Source organism: Vitis vinifera, chromosome 14 (genome assembly GCF_030704535.1).
Source record: "Vitis vinifera cultivar Pinot Noir 40024 chromosome 14, ASM3070453v1".
Taxonomy (NCBI): Eukaryota; Viridiplantae; Streptophyta; class Magnoliopsida; order Vitales; family Vitaceae; genus Vitis; species Vitis vinifera.
Genome location: NC_081818.1, coordinates 7,656,234 through 7,676,241, shown reverse-complemented (window position 1 = coordinate 7,676,241; position 20,008 = coordinate 7,656,234). Strand labels below are relative to the sequence as shown.

Below are 20,008 nucleotides of genomic sequence, written 5' to 3'. Positions count from 1 at the left end.
TGGGATGGATGAAGTTGAGTTATTTGTTGAACAAGTACCTATTGACTTACAAATGAATTCACCAATTGGTAATTGCATGCCTTTGTTACTTGGTGAAAATGATGGTACTAGTAATGTTCAAAATCCATTTACTTTTGAGCATAGATCAAAAGAGGATGAGAAGACGAAGAAGGAAGACAATGTGATGATGACAATGTAGGAGCCGAGGATGTTCATAATGATGATAATCAAGATAGGGAAGGTAGCTTGCCTTTTTTAGCTGTTCGTGAGGCAATTGAAAGAGAACAAATGAGATATGTGGCTATGGATGGGGAAGGATGTAACTTGTCAAACAATCCAGATATAGAGGATTTAGATGACCCAATTGAATTATCTCCATTGCAATATCATTTGGCACCATCACCACAGTTTGAAAATGTTGAAAACATTGGTTATGTTGTGTCAAGTGAATGGACCCCATGGGGAAACACTCTTATGGGACATCCAATTGGAGAGTTCATAGTTGGACAAATATTTAATTTCAAAGGAGATTTGCAACATGCTGTAAAGATGTACTCTATTAATTTGCACCAAGAGTATATCGTTTTATCATCCACAAAGAAATTGTTGGTCCTAAGATGTAAGAAAGCTTAACAGTCTCAATGTCCTTGGAGACTTCGCGCTACGGTTGTTAAAGGGACATCTTTATTTGAGATCAACAAATAAAGTGGCCCACAGACATGTGTCAATTCTTGCATGAACCAAGATCATCATTAGTTAGACTCAAACCTGATAGCCGCCCATATAGAGGGAATGATTAAGACACAATTCACACTTTCAGTGGCTGCCATTCAAGCAAATGTTGTAGAAAGATTCGGGTACCATATCTCATACTGTGGACCCTGCATTTTGGCTCATGCGTTTCCTACTCGAATGGTGAGCTCGATTTTTATTTTGAAAAATTGATTCATTTATTTGGTGAAAAAAAAATGACTTGGAGTCGCCACTTATTTTTGTTTTGTTTTTAAAGGGTAAACAAAATAAGAAAGAAAAACCCTAAGTGTGACTCCTTATTTTGGAAAAGGTGGTCTGCGAAAAACCGGATCGGGTTCGGGGGTCAGGTTACATATCGGGAAGGTACGGTAAAGATCGTAGCACCCCTCTAAGTCCCTAAAGTCAGGTCTCTACTAATAAAATGAAGCAATCATGGCAATTGATGAGGAGATCAATGAATACTCGGAACTATCATGCATATATGAGAATCAAAGCATGCATATAGAAATACCAGAATGGGAATGGACATGTACCTGGGCGACGAACCACAATAAGCTTATCAAAAAATAAGGTTAGTGCACAATTAAGGAATAATTTCGAGCATGTCATAGAGCAGAATAAAATCAATCACGCATGGTAATTCAAACAATCAATCAATCTATCAATCATAAAACACATATGTGGGGCCCCCAACAAAGCCCGTTTATTTTTGCATGAATTAATTCCATAAATTCCATCATTTGGAATTACAGAATTTGACTTTTGCTTATTTCAAAACAATTTAAAATCATGGAAGTTATGAAGGTAGCATGCCAGAAAGAAAATGACGGCAAAATTTATTGAAAATGGGATCTTAGGAACCCCAAGAAAATGCTCTAAAGATGAAGAAAAAGGTGGAATGTCGGCCGGATAGAATTCCGGATATGAGACATCCGGGTGGAATGTCGGCGGGGAAGAATTCTGGATATGAGGTGCCGGGTGGAATGTCGGTGGGGAAGAATTCCAGATGTGAGATATCCAGGTGGAATGTCGACGGAGAAGAATTTCGGATGTGAGATATCCGGGTGGAATGGTGGCGGGGAAGAATTCCGGATGTGAGGCGCCCAGGTGGAATGTTGGTCGGATAGAATTCCGGATGTGAGACATCCGGGTGGATCGTTGGCCAGACAGAATTTCGGATGTGAGACATCCGGGTGGAATGAGTGAGAATTTTCGTCCGGGTGGAATGAGCGATGCCACGTGTCGCAAGGGGCTGTATGCGTGTCCAAGGGAGAGGGAGCCATGCGGCAATTTTTAGGGAGGATCCCACAGGTAGGTGAAGGTTTAGAGAGAGAAACGGGTTTAGTGGGTTGTATGGATATGGAGGCTTGGGTGAGTGGTTTTAATGGGTATGCGAAGGATGGCATGCACCCGCGAGACTCCATGTAAGCGAGGGAGCGAAATGGAGAATGAATGAGAGGAAGATGGGCGTGGTGGAGGATGCTTGATTCCTGCAAGCTTGAGTGAGGAAATAGGTATGACGACCTAGAGAGAGGTGGATAGATGAACGATGGGTATGGTGGATAAGGAAGAAAAAAAAACATGGGGATGGGATGACAACACGCTTGCGTGGGAATAGAGATAAGAGTCATGCAAAGTGAAGACATGTGCATGGACATAAACACAATGGGCAGGCCACCAGCAAATGTGACTCCACGTCTAGCCAACGAATATGCCTGGTAGTATGCACTCAAGGGGGAAAAGAAAACAAGGGGATAACAGGATAGCGACAAGAAGAAGAACATGAAGACTTTAACCATCATATTGGACCCATTTCATCATTTCATCCATGGGTTCAACATCTAGTGAGTTAAGATGGAAAATACTTGTCAGAATATGGTATAAAACACAGCAAGCTCTTCTAATATTTGATCAGTAATCACCAAAACAGAACAACCCAACAGGCAGAAATGAAAAATCACTGAGAATCAGACCTGGACAGCATGAAAAAAAATGGAAAATATACAAAAAAAAAAAAAAAGAACAAATGGTCATACCTGGAAGTCTCCCTTCTCAACTCCGTGTCCTGGACTCTTCCCAACAACTCTACGCTTCTTTGTTTCTAGCTCTCTACTCTAGTTCCCCCCATCTCTTTTTTTTCTTCCCCAATGCTGTCACCTCCCTCATTTTCCGGATTTGCCTGCCCAACGATCTCTGTCGTAGCCACCTTTCCTGCCACACTCCTTCTACAGCCACATTTTCTTCTCTCTAATCCGCGGCCCCTAAAGGCCTGCGGGACCCCCCTCCAGAAAGTTCCTCCACGTGTCAAAGTCTTACTACAGCTTCAAAAAGCGAGGTTGATTCCTTATGGCCACTAAGGATGTGACACGTGGCCCGTTGGGATAGTGACACCTGGCTAAAAAATGTGATCTGCAAAAACAAATATAGAAAAGTGACCCATGCCTAAATGGGGGTCTACACATACACTAAGGCTTCGAAAGGCAAGCGTAAAGCATTAACTAATTTGTTTGGTGATTTCTATAAATCATACGCTAAACTGCCACATTTTTTTGGTGCCTTAGAGCAAGCCAATCCAAGATGTGTTGTAATTTCTAAAACATTCCCAGGAAATATGCGAAATGAAGAGGTATTTTAGCGAGTCTTTTGGGCATTTCATCCTTCCATAAAGGGCTTCAAGCACTGTCGTCTTGTGCTAACTATTGATGGTACACACTTGTATGGGAAGTACAAGGGCACTATAATGATTGCCATGGGCTGTGATGGAAATAATCAATTGTTTCCTCTTGCTTTTGCATTAACTGATGGTGAAAATGTTGATAGTTGGGGATGGTTTTTGGCATGTATTAGAAATCGAGTAACTCAAAGGAGGGGTCTTTGTGTTATCTCTGATCATCATCCGGGCATTATGACTGCGTTTGCTGATGTTTATCTTGGTTGGTCTGAGCCAAATGCATATCATCGAATTTGTATGCGCCATCTTGCTAGCAACTTTATGACTCACTTTAAGGACAAATGCTTGAAACAACTTTTATGCAAAGCCGCCTTAGAAACTAAGGTAGAAAAATTCAACATGCATATGGAGACAATTGAGAGAATCAATCAAGACGCACTCAGCTGGTTGGAGGCTATTCCCTTTGAGAAATGGGCACTATCACATGATGGAGGTCGACGATATGGCATAATGACTACGAACATGTCAGAAGTGTTCAATAGTGTGCTTAAAGGGGCACGAAGTTTCCCTATCACCGCATTTGTTCAATTGACATTCTATCGAGTTAATAGTTACTTTGCTGTAAGAAGAGAACATGGTGCTAGTCGACTTGCTTCAGGTGAACAAGACACTCCTTATGTTGATGCTAAGATTAATGCAAATGTTGTTAAGACAAGTTCTCATGAGGTTGTTTTGTATGACCATTTCCAAGGACTGTTTCATGTGAAGGCCAGTAGGGGTAGTAAAAAGACATCATTTGGTGGAAGAACATATTGTGTTAACCTACGTGAGTATGGATGCACATGTGGCAAAACACGCATATATGGATTCCCATGTAGTCATATTCTAGCGGCATGTCATTTTCGTTCAATTGATTTTAGATCATTTGTTCAACATTATTATACTATACAATCGTACTTTAGCACTTGGGCACCACTGTTTAACCCCATACACAATGAGTATGAGTGGCCACCATATGTTGGTCCAGTTATTGTGCCTACAGATTCAATGAAACGTGTGTCAGGTGGATGACCTAAATCTACTTGTTTGCACAATGAAATGGATGTTAGAGAAGATAAAACCTCGGTTACATGTGGTTTGTGCAAACAAAGTGGTCACAATCGTCGTTCTTGTCCAAATAAGAACATAGGTGTTGGGTCTTCATAATGGGTGCTAGGCTTTGGATGTTGATATTATGTTGTTTGTATTTTGGACAATACTTATGTTATAAGAGAGACTTTGCTGTTAATTTCAAAATTGTAATATGAATATTTTGATGAATCGGGTTGTTTGTATTTTGGAGAATACCCTGTTTATAGGGGAGACTCTGTCGAAATTTTTAATATTTGGATGCGAACATTATATTATTACATTTTTTTTTTCATTATTGTACTTGGATATTGATATTGGTTGCAGATGAACATTTTGATTAATCAGATACTCTGCCGAAATTTTTAAAATTTGGATGTGAACGACAATTTTTTTTTTTAAATTATTGTACTTGGATATTGATATTGGTTGCAAATAAATATTTTGATTAATCAGGTTGTTTGTATTTTGGAGAATACCCTATTTATAAGGGATACTCTACCGAAATTTTTAAAATTTGGATGTGAACATTAGTTTTTGACAAATTTTTTTTAAATTATTGTACTTGGATATTGATATTGGTTGCAAATAAATATTTTGATTAATCAGGATCTTTATATTTTGGAGAATACCTTTTTTATAGGGGAGACTATGTCGAAATTGTTTAAATTATAATATTAACATTAGTTTATTATGACAATATAGTAATGGAGCATAGAGAGGGTAGATTCGATCCAGATCCATTAGATCGCTCTATTTTAGTGTTACAGGACAGACATATGTCTCAATTAGTGGATTCTGGTCAGGTATATATGTATATATAAATATAGATGTATAGAAAAACATAATCATAAACCTTAATTAAGTTCTTATTTAATCGAAATGGTATCTTTTGTAGCTTAATCAGGTATTGACATGTCGACAACGTTTATGGATATTCATGTGAGAGTGGGAGATGGACCCTTGTATTCGGCGATATGTGATGCAATCTAGATTTTATGGTGTATATCGTGTCAAACACATTTCACTAGATTGGTCATTGATCACGAGTCTTGTTGAGCGATGGCAGCCTGAGACACACACATTTCATTTACCTATTGGAGATATGACTGTTACTTTACAGGATGTAGCCATGATTCTAGGATTACGTATTCATGAGCCTCCTATCACTGGCACATGTGACATAGATTGGTCACTACTATGTTCTGAGCTTTTAGGTGTCGTCCCACCTCCATCTCAGATTAGAGGGTCATCTATATCAGCACGATGGTTGTGTGAGCAGTTCTCATATCCACCAGCAGGGGTCGATGATGTTATTTTACAATGTTATGCGCGTGCTTTCATATTAGCACTATTGGGTGGAGCATTGTTCGCAAACAAGACTGGCACACATGTACAATTATGTTACCTTCCACTATTGAGAAACTTCACTGAGATTTCTCACTATAGTTGGGGCAGTGCAGTGTTGGCATACCTATATAGAGAGTTATGTCGTGCGAGTTTGGATAGTGCCACAGAGATTTCTGGACCTATCACACTATTTCAGGTATTTCGACATAACTATCTATTCTAATTAATTGACTCACATTATTGTTGTAAGTTGTCTAATTTTGATAATGCTATCTGATTTTGTAGTTATGGTCATGGGAGAGACTTCATGTGGGTCGACCTGATTTCGGTTGTCCTCCAATGCTTATAGTAGTCCCACATGTACATGATGATGTAGTTGATGGTTTACATGATCATCTATTGCCAAATGAGGCACTCCCAGTCGATCCATTAGGCCACAGGTGGAGAGTACCCCTATCTTGGTCTCATAACCCATCACCACATGTGTTGACATTCTATCAAGATCAATTGGATGCCCAGACACAGGATCAGGTAAAGTGTAGATGCGTAAGATTACCTTTGCAATATTTTCCACCAATGTGACTAATTTTTTTTTTTTTAAATTACAGGTATTATGGGAACCATATACAACAGATTTGATTGCACATCTTCCGGCTATATGTTAGGTTGATGAAGAAATTTGGCGAACTATGTCGCCTCTAATTTGCTTTGATATTATCGAGTGGCATAGACCAGAGCGAGTTTTACGCCAATTTCGTATGCAACAAGGGATACCTCCACCTTGTTTGATAGTTATGGAGCTACATTTAGTGGATAGGCGAGGACGACATCAGTATGATTGGGTCACATTCCATGCTTAGTATATTTCTATTTGGGCTACTCATTCTAAGCGTATTGCGACAGCACCACTTGCGATTACTATCATGGCTTTTTATGATCCATATATGCAGTGGTATGGACGTATCACGCGACGTCTGACCGCACCTGTTTGCCATAGAGATCATATGAGGTTCCATAGTATAGCTTCTGCCACTGAGTTATTGGTGAGAACATTTGAGATACAAAACCATTTTTTAATGAATGTTAAACTTAAATTATGTACAAATGCCTCATGTTTCATTTTCTTATACAGATCACCGTCGTATTGCAAATGGCTATTTCAAATGATTTGGAGGAAACTCACCGAATTGCTATTGAAGTTTTACATGCTATAGGAGAGGACCATCGCGTACACTCGACACATGAGCCATCCATTAGACCACCATCATTGATTACGCCTGTTAGGGTACCACCCATTAGAGGTCGGGGGACGTCAAGCTGGTCACCGACATGTACCTTTGGCATCTACTTTGGTACAACCCTCACATCCACCAGTCACATCTACCTTTCCTCTATTTCAGCCATCTGCGTCATTAGAGTTGCCACTCTCTCCCCCTGATGTATCCATACCAGCCCATTCATCTCGACCCAAGACTACCATACCATCTACCCTTACCCCTATTCAACCATCTATATCATTGGATGCACCCGCACCTATTACAGAGTTTATTGCACCCCCACTTGTTACAGAGTCTATTGCACCTCCACCTGTTACAGAGTCCATTACACCTCTACCTTTTCTTCAGGGGATAGCTCATGCCACGCGATTACATGTACGGGTACCTAGAGGACATCAAGCTCCACGTGTACGTCGAGTTCTACCTCCATCAGTTCCATCTAACTCGATAGCTCATGTAGATGACGTGTCACAGTCTATAAAGATGGAGACTTTTCAGATAGCACAGATGGATACAACAAATATGGCCATCTACCGTAGATGTTCACAACGAAAGAGAAAGATTCCATCATGTGGGACACATTGAGATATTTTTTCATGTTTGTAGAACTATAATACTTTGGTTTATACATTTAAGGTTATATAAAGTGTTAATTCAAATTAGTAATGTTATGTTATTCACCTGTTTCCTTGATAATTTAAACAAATAAAACTCAAATGCATCCTAAAGTCTAAATGAAAGAAATTCTAACTAAATAAATTATTATAACCATTACCTATTTTTCTTTCATATAATTAAAAAATTATACATTTTAACTAAGACATAAGTTCAAATCATACTTATAAGAAATAACCTAAAATCATAATCATTGGCATTAATTTTCATATGAAAATATAAAATTTTAAAATAATATAAACAATTTCTTTAGTTATTTTAAAATTTAAAAATAATATGAATAAATAATTTTCTTTAGTTCATATGTGAAAATATTCGTAAAACAAATAAATATTTTATTTACCATAAATATATAAATTTTTATGGGAATGCATGTAGACCAAATTATTTTCTCAAAATTTCAAGGAAAATATGAAAAAATAAAGATAATATATATATATATATATATATATATATTAAAAACAATCATAACAAAAAAATTTGTGAAAACCAAAGTTCTAAAATCCCATACTTTTTTACATATGAGTTCCCCTTAAAAATATTTGTGAAAATTGTAAAACCACAGTCCGTAACTGTGGTTTTAAAGAAAATTATAAAACCACCATTTGTAACTGTGGTTTTTATAACATTTTTAAAACCACAGTTACTAACTGTGGTTTTATGGTTATTTTGATAAAAAAATATTTTAAAAATAATATTAAAATTACAACACCATTAAAATAGACGTTGATTAAAAATAATTGTAAAACCACAGTTACTAATTGTGGTTTTATGGTTATTTTGATAAAAAAATATTTTAAAAATAATATTAAAATTACAACACCATTAAAATAGACGTGGATTGAAAATAATTGTAAAACCACAGTTACTAACTATGGTTTTATGGTTATTTTGATAAAAAAAAAATTTTAAAAATAATATTAAAATTACAACACCATTAAAATAGATGCGGATTAAAAATAATTGTAAAACCATAGAACTGTGGTTTTAAGGGAAATTGTAAAACCACAGTTTGTAATTGTGGTTTTAAGGATATTTCTGTAACTTTTAAAACCACAGTTACTAACTATGGTTCTAAGAGAAATTGTAAAACCACAATTTGTAATTGTAGTTTTAAGGATATTTTTGTAAGTTTTAAAACCACAGTCATCAACGGTGGTTTTTTACACTTAAAGAATAAAAATCCATGTGGATGCTTACGTGGATAAAAAATATTACTTTGACAAATATTTTGAAATGGGTATTATTCTACCTTTTTTTTTTTTACAAATAAATTATTTTGGTCTTAAACTCAAACATCTGCATCCCAATGGGAACTAGCGGGATTCCAACTACAAAGCATTATTTTGAATTTAAGTACCGCAAAAAATATGAAATAGCTGTATAAAGCTCCAACGAAACAGACATATCTGTGTTTCAGAAACTCTGAGAAGACCCAATGAAATATTGGACCATGGCTCATACCTGCTGCCCCCAATTTGTGATAGGGCGCTCAGTGACATGTACTTCTGGGGCACTAAGTCGCCTGAGTGCTACAATGTGTGGAAGCATGGCTTCGATCTTAGCTGATGCCCTGGTCCTTCAAATTTTGCAGTGGCGAGTCTGATTTCAGGCACTTCAATTCTCATTGGTCAGACTATTGCAGTGGGAGTGGGAGTGGGTACTCTTGGCCCAGCATTTTTAGATGATTCATTGACATAAGTTTTAGATGTCCAAAGAAAGGGAAAAAAAGCTTCAAAGATGAGTTCAAGGTAAAGAAATACTGGATCCAGAGGAAGGTAGAGTGGAGAGAGTGCCCAATAAGTTTACCAATCCATAGTTGGCTCTGTAGGAAACTTGGCATGACACAAGAAACCTACTTGCAGACTTCTGTATCAGGATGCAGACAGGCATAGTGTTGGTGAGTAAAGCAGTGAGGTTCATTTCCATATTCTTTGCACGCCGGTTGTTGGAATTCTCCTTCTGGTGCAAGGAATCAAGAAGGAAGCTTAAACAGAATAGCAGCATTTCCAATAATGAATCTGGGTCAGAGTTGCAGCCCAATCTGAAGCTGGATTTAAGCCCTTTTGTTTTGTATCTTGAAGGAGAGGAAGATCTGGTTGAGCTGATCACAGAGAGCAATTGTAATGCTACTGATTGTTGGATACATATGCGAAAAAAAACTCAGCAAAAATTATCTCGTGAAACTGCTGGAGAAACATATGCCTTCACAAGGATTCAAAGGAGTAGAAACATTTGACAGTGATAAAGTTCCTTCTCTAGATTATGAAGGGCCTCTTAATTGTTGGGCTTATCCTGTTGTGACACCAACAACCAGTGCAGTCGCGCTCCCTAACATTGGCAAATGTCCAATCAAACATTTTATGCGGAGCGTAAATGAAGGCCTAAGTTCTGTCAGGCTCAAAAACCATAACCTTGATGCCAAAGAACTGATCAACATCAGGAAGGCAGCAGACACCATATGGGTAGGAGTTGATCTCTATCACAAGGGGCTAGGTGTGGATATCCATAAAATGGGGCCCCAAGCAAAAGGTCCAAAACAAGAACTGGAAGAACTTGATGATATTGCAAAGAAAAGGCTTACGGAATATAGCAATAAAAATATGGCTGGATGTTTAAAGGAGACCCCTTCCATGTTGCCCATAAAGGTACTGGCTGCTAATTCCATGTACAGAATAGGAAGAGAGAGTAGGTTTCTCCCTTTTATTCTATCAATTTATATTAAAAAGATGTAATTACAACAACACCCCCCACTGAAAATAACAAAAACAAATAGATAAAACATCCATACTCTCAACATAAACCTTACACCAATTTCTTTTCAAGTTCAACTTAAACGCCAGAAAATATGAGGACTTGACATCTTTTTTCCCTAATTAAGCTCAAAGCATAAAATTAATTTATTCACAATCTCACTATCATCTAACCTATTATATAGGCAATTGTCCACTTCTTGAGTTGGACTAGGATGAGTAACAACATTATTGGATGTCTCTCATAGTCCATCCTCATCTCTTATCAAGCAACAAGGTAGTTGACAATGTGAAAGCACCACACAAGGAGAAGGAACTAAAGTATTACCCATTGTTTCACATTCATCATCGCACTCACATTCATATCCTAAAAGAATAGGCTCCTTAGATGAGGGATTTGGATATAACATGCAACAAAGTATAAGATACACTCCTATGCCAGGACGGAGAACAAAGGCCAAATTCTGGTTATAACTTATCAGGTTTTTTTTTTTTTTTTTTGATAGGTAGGTATCAGGGTTTTTCATAATAAAGCATGCATTATGCAAGTTACTACAAGACAAAGCAAAGAGGTAAAGTAGGAAACAAACCCGCATTAAGTAATATTCACAAGAAGGGATGAGGAACATAGACATGTTTGAGGATACACTTTTAACTCTAAGGTCCAAATTTTCTGGTCTGCACTTTGGGAGCTCCCAGATATAGAATAAGAAAAGGAGTTCCCTGGAAATTCTCTAAACATATGGAAGAATGAATCTAGTGCCTGCAATAAAAAAATAAAAAAATAAACACCAGATCTTTGTGATATTCTCCGTGCATATGGAGGAATGAATATCGCACCTGCATCGCAATTAAGCACCATTACATCGAGTACCTTTGATATCAATAGTCAGTAGGTTGAAGCTAGAGAAAGAAAGATAGAGAATGGAGGAGAGGAAAGTATTACCCCAATATATGCATTATTTACCTGAGTAAGACTAAAGAAAGCAAGTTAGATTTACATATCAAAATCATTTATGTGTTCACATGTATAAAAACAATGTTGACTAACTAATACGTAAGGTTGCTGAGATATCAGTCTCTGATTAAGCATAACAAAATATCACATCCTTCATTAAAGAAAAATCTTAAAATTTTAGAATCTGCTGATAAAATATAACAAAAGATGACATCCTTCAGATTTGACATTTGCTTTTTGCAAGACAAAAAGGAATGCTATCACTAATATCCTACATACTACAGTTTTGAAAATATTGACTGTACTGAGAGAACAACAAATATTTATAAAAGTTGCAACAATATTACACACAAGTATAACTGTAACTTACAAGTGATATTAACAATTACCCAACTACAAGAAAGAGTGAGACCCTCCAAAAATTTCATATTTAGAGTTGATGAATATCATAACTCTTCACCGCATGAACTCACATAGAATTTGTTTTACAGATTGATCCAATCCATCATCAGATAACATTTTCACCAACAATGCGGTGGTGGACACATCAGCAGAAAATCCCCTTGCAAGCATTTCTTCAAGAAGTTGAATTGCTCTTGATGTCTTATTATTTTGTAAAAGTCCTTGGGTAATTGTATTGTAAGTGCAACCATTCCGCAAGCAACCATTCTCATCCATTTCCCTAAATAACTTACTTGCCTCATCTAATAACCCTCTTTTACAAAGCCCACGGATCATAATATTATGAGTCCAAACATCAGGCTGCAAACCTCTGGGGGCAAGATTAGAAAAGAGGTCCCTTGCAGCTTCAAGGTCACCAGCTCTACACATCCCATCAATGGCAATATTATAAACTTGTACATCTGGATCCAAATTACTGCCTTCAATAGCTTTCAACAAAGCCATAGCTTCAGCAAGACGATGATTTTTGCATAGATAGTCCAATAAAATGCTGTAAGTAACAAGATTTGGAATTTGGCCACAAGCTACCATCTCATTAAAAAGTGCTATTGCATCCTGGAGTCTTCCCACATGGCACAAGCCATGTATAAGAGTGCTGTAAGTCATGGTGTTAGGAATCAATTCTTGTCGACACATTTCTTCAAAGAGATACATGGCCTTATCTATCCTTTGAATCTTGCAATAACCATTGATTAAGGTGTTATAGCTGACAACATTACACACACAGCCATTTCGAACCATCATATCAAATACTTTAACTGCCTCGTCCATTTCAGATCGCAAACAGTGTCCATCCATCAATGCAGCGTAGGTAACTACATCAGGCTCCACACCTCCTTGAATCATCATGTCGACTACATCATGTGCCTCTGTGACCTTTCCTTCTTTACAGAGTGCATCCACCACTATATTTAAACTAACTACATTTGGCATTATCTTGCTCTTTACCATTTCATTGAGCAGTGTTGTGACATGTTTCCACTCACATAAATTACACAGAGCGTGAATTAATGAGTTGTAAGTAAAAATATCAGGTGAAATGCCTTTAGCGATCATCTCAGAGAAAAGGTTGAGAGCCTCAGTTAGTTGTCTATCCTTACAAAGGCTATCAATGATGGTGTTATAAGCAATTAAATTAGGCTGACAACATTTTTGTACCATGCTCCTAAGTAACCTGATGGCGGCACTAGTGTTGCCCACTTTGCATAACCCGTTCATCAGAGTTCCATAAGTGACTACATTGGGTTGAAAACCTTCCCCAACCATTTTATCAAACACGTCGAGGGCTTCACCAATTTTACCCACAACACAGAGCCCCCTAACCAGAGTGGTGAAGGTTGCGGTGTCGGGTTGATGCCCAAGTTTGAGGATTTTGGCTAAAACGGATAAAGCGAAGTCCACCCGATTCAAATGGCAGAAAGAGTTGATGACGATGGTGAGAGTGTAAACATCAGGTGGAATTCCAAAAGAATCCATTTTCTTGGAAAGAGAAAGCACAGTGGAGTAGTGTTTCATTTTAGCGATGGAGGTTAAAAGTTTAGCGAATTCAAAGATGGGGGGAGGAGGATGCATATGAAGCATTCGATGAAAAGAAGAGAGGGCATCATCGAGGGTATTAAAATGAAGGGATTTCGACTGAAAGTTATTTTGTGATGAAGACAAGAAATGGGGAGGAAGAGAAAGCATGCATGTACCGGAACCAGGAGAAGAAGAAGCCATTGTCGCCCTTGTCATTATCTTCATCATGATCGTCGTCGCGGGGATTTCAATTGTACAGCTTCAGCTTGACTCCTTGTCCTAACTTCACGCCATTTTGAAGGTAAAAGCCGGTAATAAGGGTATTTGGTAAGTTGGTTTTAAACATAGTTTTTAAAAATAAAAAATAAAAAATTTGTTTGGATAAGTTTTTTTTAAAAATAATTTTTTTTGTTTTGATTTTATAAAAACATTAAATATTCAACTTATATAATATTATTAAACTTAATTCAAGTCTTATTAAAATTAAAAAAAAAAAGTTTTATAATTACAAATAAATTAAAAGATAAATAGTTTTTAGTAAAACATTAATAATAATTTTATAATAAAATCATATATTATATTTATTTTAGGGATAACTGATTAAAAGGGGCAAAAATATCTCAATATTGTAAAACTAACTCTACACTTTTAATAGCCTCCAAAATGACCCAATTTAGACAAAAATACCCCTGAGCTGGATCAAATCCTTTTTCCCATCTATTCTAATTTTATTTCCCTCATTTCAACTCTTTTTTATTCTTTCTTCCACGTTTTTTTTTTCTCCTATTATTCCCGTTTCTCTTTTGTCAATACATTTCTTCAAATTTCACACATACTTTCTCTTCAAATTTCTTCAACTTAAAGCGTTTAAAGTTGTCATTGGATAAACAGTGCTTAAAGTTATGACTTGATAAATAGTGTACATTTATTTTATTTTTTTCTTTCATGTTTTATTTATTGAATATTTTCAAACATTTAATGAGATGTAGTAAATATTTAAATAAGTTTGAAATTGTTATAATTTTTTAATATCATTTATAGCCATGAAAAAATGGGTTAAAAGAAGGAAACAATCAGCTTAAAAGTGTAGTGTAGAGAAACATTGTCCATATGAAAAAATCAAATGATGGTAAGTAATAAAACTTATGGAATTTTATAATGGTTTTGGTATTGTTTGCATATTTATTCTTTATATAGATGTAAATATATGTGTTAATAGGGTTTTGATATAATATATAAAGTTATCTTTTTTAGTTATATACCAAAACCTTACGGATATTAAGTTGAACTTGACGTCTGTTAAGTTGAACTTGATGTAAGTTAAGATTATATATAGTTACTTTATAGTAACATTATATTACTGTTATTTTATTTAGTTATACTCAATTTGAGTTGAATCATTTGCAAATTACTCTTGACATTAAATGAATTACAACATAACCAATCTTTTAGTAAATAAATATATTTTTATTGTTTAAAATAGTTGAGAGTTACAATATCTGAATTTATTTAATAACTATATACATTGTATTTCTATAGCATTATTGGTATTATTTGAGGTAGTAAAGATGATTAATAATATTATTTATTTGTTGTTTATTAAAAAAATAAATATGTGTAATGAAATAATATGTATTTAATAATGAATGAGTTTTTTAAAATTAATACCTACTTATTGATGGTAATGCTATGATGTAACTAAAAAAATATTCTAATATTGTATGTTGATGCCAATAATTGAATTATTTTGTTATTTCAATGGTTGATGAAGTAGGAATAATGCTTTTATTTGAAGGAGAATGGGTTCGAGATGGAAATGCTTTCTATTTCGAAGGAAGTATAGGTAAAGACATTGAGGTCCTGAAAACCATATCATATAAAGAGTTATTAGGGGTTGTCCATCATATTCTGAAGCTAGATCCAACGAATTGTTTTTTTTCTATGAAATATGTATTCAATGCCAACATACCCACAAGTCCTATACAACTAACCGATGATGGGGATGTGAAATTCTTTATTGGTTTAAATTGTACAAATGGTAAGATGCCTATTCCATTGTGCATCACAGTTGAAAAGAGAATTGATAATCACAGTCAGAAATCAATTTGCAATTCTTATTTCAAATATCATATGTCTTCTGAGATTGATAAAGAATTGAACGATGACTCAATGTTGATACATAAAAGTAGACACATTCATTGTGAGTTAGTTGAAACTCTTACTGTTGATGGTGAAAATGGACCAAGATTTCAAAATGAGTCACTTGAAGGGTATAAAGTTCATGATTGGAACATGAATGAGACTACAATTAATGGGGAGGATTATAGAATGGACACTAACCCTACTAATGATAAGCAAGTGACCCAAATTGGCTCATTCAAAACTGGTTCAGCTTAGAGTGCAAAAATCTTGACCATGATTGATACAAATGATGGTTTCATGCATGACAATCCCACTATAATTGAAGGTGTAGCACATGAAGGACAAAACATGATGCAACAAACTATAGTTAGTGGAATTAGTGATGACCATCTAGAAGAACTCCAAATATACTCAAGTAAGAAAGAATTACAAAGGAAGTTATATATGATGGCTCTCAAAATGAAGTTTGAGTTCAAAACAACTAAATCCACTACTAAATTATTGCTTGTTGAATGTTTTGATAAGAATGCAAGTGGCGAGTTCGTGCTACCAAGTTGGGGATTTTCAATATGTTTCAAATAATGAAATACTATTCAACACACACTTGTTGGTTAGATATGATGTCTCGTGACAATCGACATGCAAGTAGTTGGTTGATTGGTGAGAGTATAAGAGAAACATATCAAGAGGTTGGTTGTGAATTTCGACCAAAAGACATTGTAATAGACATTCAAAAGCAGTATGACATTCAAATCAATTATGATAAGATGTGGAAAGCCAGAGAACTTGCTCTAGGTTCTATTAGGGGATCACCTAAGGAGTCTTATAACACTTTACCATCCTATTGCTATGTTTTAGAGCAAAAAAATCCTGGTATCATTATTGATATAGTTACTGATCATGATAATCAGTTCAAATACTTTTTATGTCGATTGGTGCATCTTTTGTTTCACACATCAATAAAGCCTGTGGTTGCAGTTGATGGGACATTTTTTAAAGCAAAATACTTAAGGACTTTATTTATTGCAGCGTGTAAAGATGACAACAATCAAATGTACCCTTTAGCCTTTGGGATTGGTGATTCAAAAAATGAAGCCTCATGGGAGTGATTTTTACAAAAATTGCATGATGCAATTGAACACATTGATGATTTGTTTGTGATATCAGATCGACATGGTAGCATTGAGAAAGTAGTACATAAAGTATTTCCCCATGCTAGGCATGGTGTCTGCACTTATCACATTAGATAAAATTTGAAAACAAAGTTCAAGAATCCTATAATTCATAAGTTGTTCCATGATGCTACCCATGCTTATTGTGTTTCAAAGTTTAATTTTATCTTTGGGCAACTAGAGATGATTAACCTAAGAGTAGTAAGATATTTGATGGACATAGGAGTTGATCGATGGGCACGTTCATGTTTTATCGGAAAAAAATATAATTGAAAGAAGTTTTCTTGTAATATATTCAATCCAAGCATATGAAACTTCTGCTATAAAAATAATTTTTGAAAAATTTAAGATCATCTACTTACCTCCAGCCATTGTTTCTGAATTGTAGTTGGTGAAGTCTTAGATTTCCAAACTCTGATCTCTCTTATGAGATGGTGTATAACTGAAGAAAAAACGACAGAGAGACGAGTTCAGGACCATGAGAGATCTATATAACGTGGCTTCCCATCATACCACGTTGCTTTTGATTTGCCACCATTATGAGTAGTTTGTAGAACATACTCCTTAACCGTAGGGAAGTGAGATGGTTGGTGAAGGACATGGTCAGGTGTTGGACCAGTTCAAAGTGGTGAACGTGTAGCTGATAACATTCTCCTACTTGGTCCACACCTTTAACCTAATGTCCTATCTTAGTCCATCAATTATCCGCATTAAGTAACAAATACATGGATCATGGCGATAATTCCTCTATATAACAAGTGTTACCTTCCATGTATTACAGTGTATTTATTTATTAACATTATACTTTATGTGGCAATATTACTTAATGAATAAACCCTATGTTCATTCTTGGTCCAATGAAGTTAAATTTTCTCAAAATTAAGTAAAGGTGCACATCAATATGAGAAAACATCATAAGAAGAGTTTGTACAATAGAAACTATATAAGGGAACTAAGTCCCATGTTCACTACATGATCCTTGAATTTCAACAGTGGCATGCCCTTAGTCAAAGGATCAACGATCATCAATTCAATGCTAATGTGCTCAATAACCACTTTTTTTTCTTTAACACGTTCTCTTATGGCTAGATACTTAATGTTGATGTGCTTGCTTTGACTTCCACTTTTATTGTTCTTCGCCATAACGACTACAACTGAATTGTCGCAATATATACTTAATGGCCTAGATATTGAATCCATAACTCTAAGCCCGAAAATGAAACTTTAAAGCCATACACCATGTGAAGTAGCCTTAAAACAAGATATGAACTCAGCTTCCATAGTAGAAGTAGCAGTCAAGATCTGCTTAACACTCCTCCAAGATATAGCTCTACCAGCCAATATAAAAATGTATCCAGATGTTGATTTACGCAAATCAACATAGCCAGCAAAGTTTGAATCTGAGTAGCCAACAACCTCTAAATTGTTTGTTCGTCTGTACATAAGCTTGTAATATTTGGTTCCTTGAAGATATCTCATCACTTTCTTTATAGCTTTCCAGTGGTCCAAACCTGGGTTACTTTTATATCATCCTAACATTCCAACAACAAATGTAATGTCAGGCCTTGTGCAGACCTGAGCATACATCAAACTTCCGACTGCAGAAGCATATGGAATATTCTTCATTTGTTCCCTCTCAAGATCATTTTTCTAGCATTGGTTCAGATTGAACCTATCTCCCTTCACTATAGGGGAAACACTAGGTGAACAATCTTTCATCCAAAATCTCTCTAAAACTTTATTGATATAGGTTTCCTGAGACAGACCTAAGATACCTTGAAATTTGTCTCTATGGATCTTAATGTCAATGACATAAGATGCCTCACCCATATCTTTCATGTCAAAATTTTTAGAGAGGAATTGTTTCACCTCATGAAGTAAACCCTTATCATTGGTTGCAAGTAAGATGTCATCCACGTATAAAACAAGAAAACAAACTTTACTCCCACTGACCTTAAAGTATATGCATTGATCTATAACATTTTCTACAAAACCAAATGAAGAAATTATGTTATGGAATTTTAAATACCATTGGTAGGATGCTTGTTTTAAACAGTATATGGATTTCTTAAGCTTGCAAACCAATTGCTTACCATCACTAGAGGGGAATCCTTCAAGTTGTTTCATGTAAACTTCCTCTTCTAGCTCTCCATTAAGAAATGTTGTTTTCACATCCATTTTTTGAAATTCCAAATCAAAGTGGGCTACTAATGTCAATATAATACGCAAGGAATCTTTCTTAGATATAGGAGAAAAGGTTTCCCTGTAATCGATTCATTCTTTCTGAGTGAACCCCTTTGCAACAAATCTAGCCTTGTATCTCTCAATGTTGCCTAATGAGTCTTTCTTTGTCTTAAAAACCCATTTACTGCCAATGGCTTTTACACCATTAGGCAACTCAACAAGGTCCCAAACATTGTTGCATTTCATGGAACTCATCTCATCTTTCATGGCATTGTACCACAATTCCGATTCTTTGCAACTCATGGCTTGTGAAAATGATTCAGGATCATTTTCGGCTCCTATATTGTAGTCAAATTCTTATAGATACACTACATAATCACTAGGAATTGTTGACCTCTTAGTTCGAGTAGACCTTCTTAAGGTTGCACCATTATCTTCTAGAGAAGCATGAGGTTCAACTTGTTGTTTAGAAGTGTCAGGCAACTCTTGATCGACTTGATCTATTGAAATGTTGTCAATAACTTGTGGAACTTCAATGACTGGTTGAACTTCAGCAATTGTTCGTTCTACACCCGTTTGAACTTGAGGGGGTGTTATGACCAACAAACAATCTATCACTTGAAGTGGAAAGTTAAGACTATGTGTGATCAATATCAAAAACTATGTTTCTAAATTGATCGCTCCCACTGACCAAGTCATATTCAAGAAATTTAGCATTTCTTGATTCCACAATCCTAGTGCTGTGAGATGGACAATAAAATATGTATCCCTTAGACTTTTCAGCATATCCAATGAAATACCCACTAATAGTCCTTGGGTCCAGTTTCTTTTCTTATGGATTATAAATTCTCACTTCAGACGAGCATCCCCAAACGTGCATATGTTGCAAACTTGATTTCTAATCTTTCCATAACTCAAATGGCGTCTTTGGGACAACGTTGGTTGGAACTCGATTTAATATATAC

At 35.8% G+C, this 20,008-nt stretch overlaps 2 protein-coding genes across 2 annotated transcripts; one reads left to right on the top strand and one right to left on the bottom strand.

Annotated features, from left to right (window-relative positions):
* The first annotated feature begins 3,502 nt into the window (after window positions 1-3,502).
* On the top strand, window positions 3,503-4,495 carry LOC104881487 (uncharacterized). The gene has a single exon (XM_010661862.1). It carries the CDS (start codon window positions 3,503-3,505, stop codon window positions 4,493-4,495), a length of 993 nt encoding a protein of 330 aa, XP_010660164.1.
* Window positions 4,496-11,692: 7,197 nt separating this feature from the next.
* On the bottom strand, window positions 11,693-13,837 carry LOC100256928 (pentatricopeptide repeat-containing protein At1g62910). The gene has a single exon (XM_010661839.3). The coding sequence runs from the start codon at window positions 13,771-13,773 to the stop codon at window positions 12,022-12,024; it is 1,752 nt and encodes a 583-aa protein (XP_010660141.1). The 5' UTR covers window positions 13,774-13,837; the 3' UTR covers window positions 11,693-12,021.
* Window positions 13,838-20,008: the final 6,171 nt, after the last annotated feature.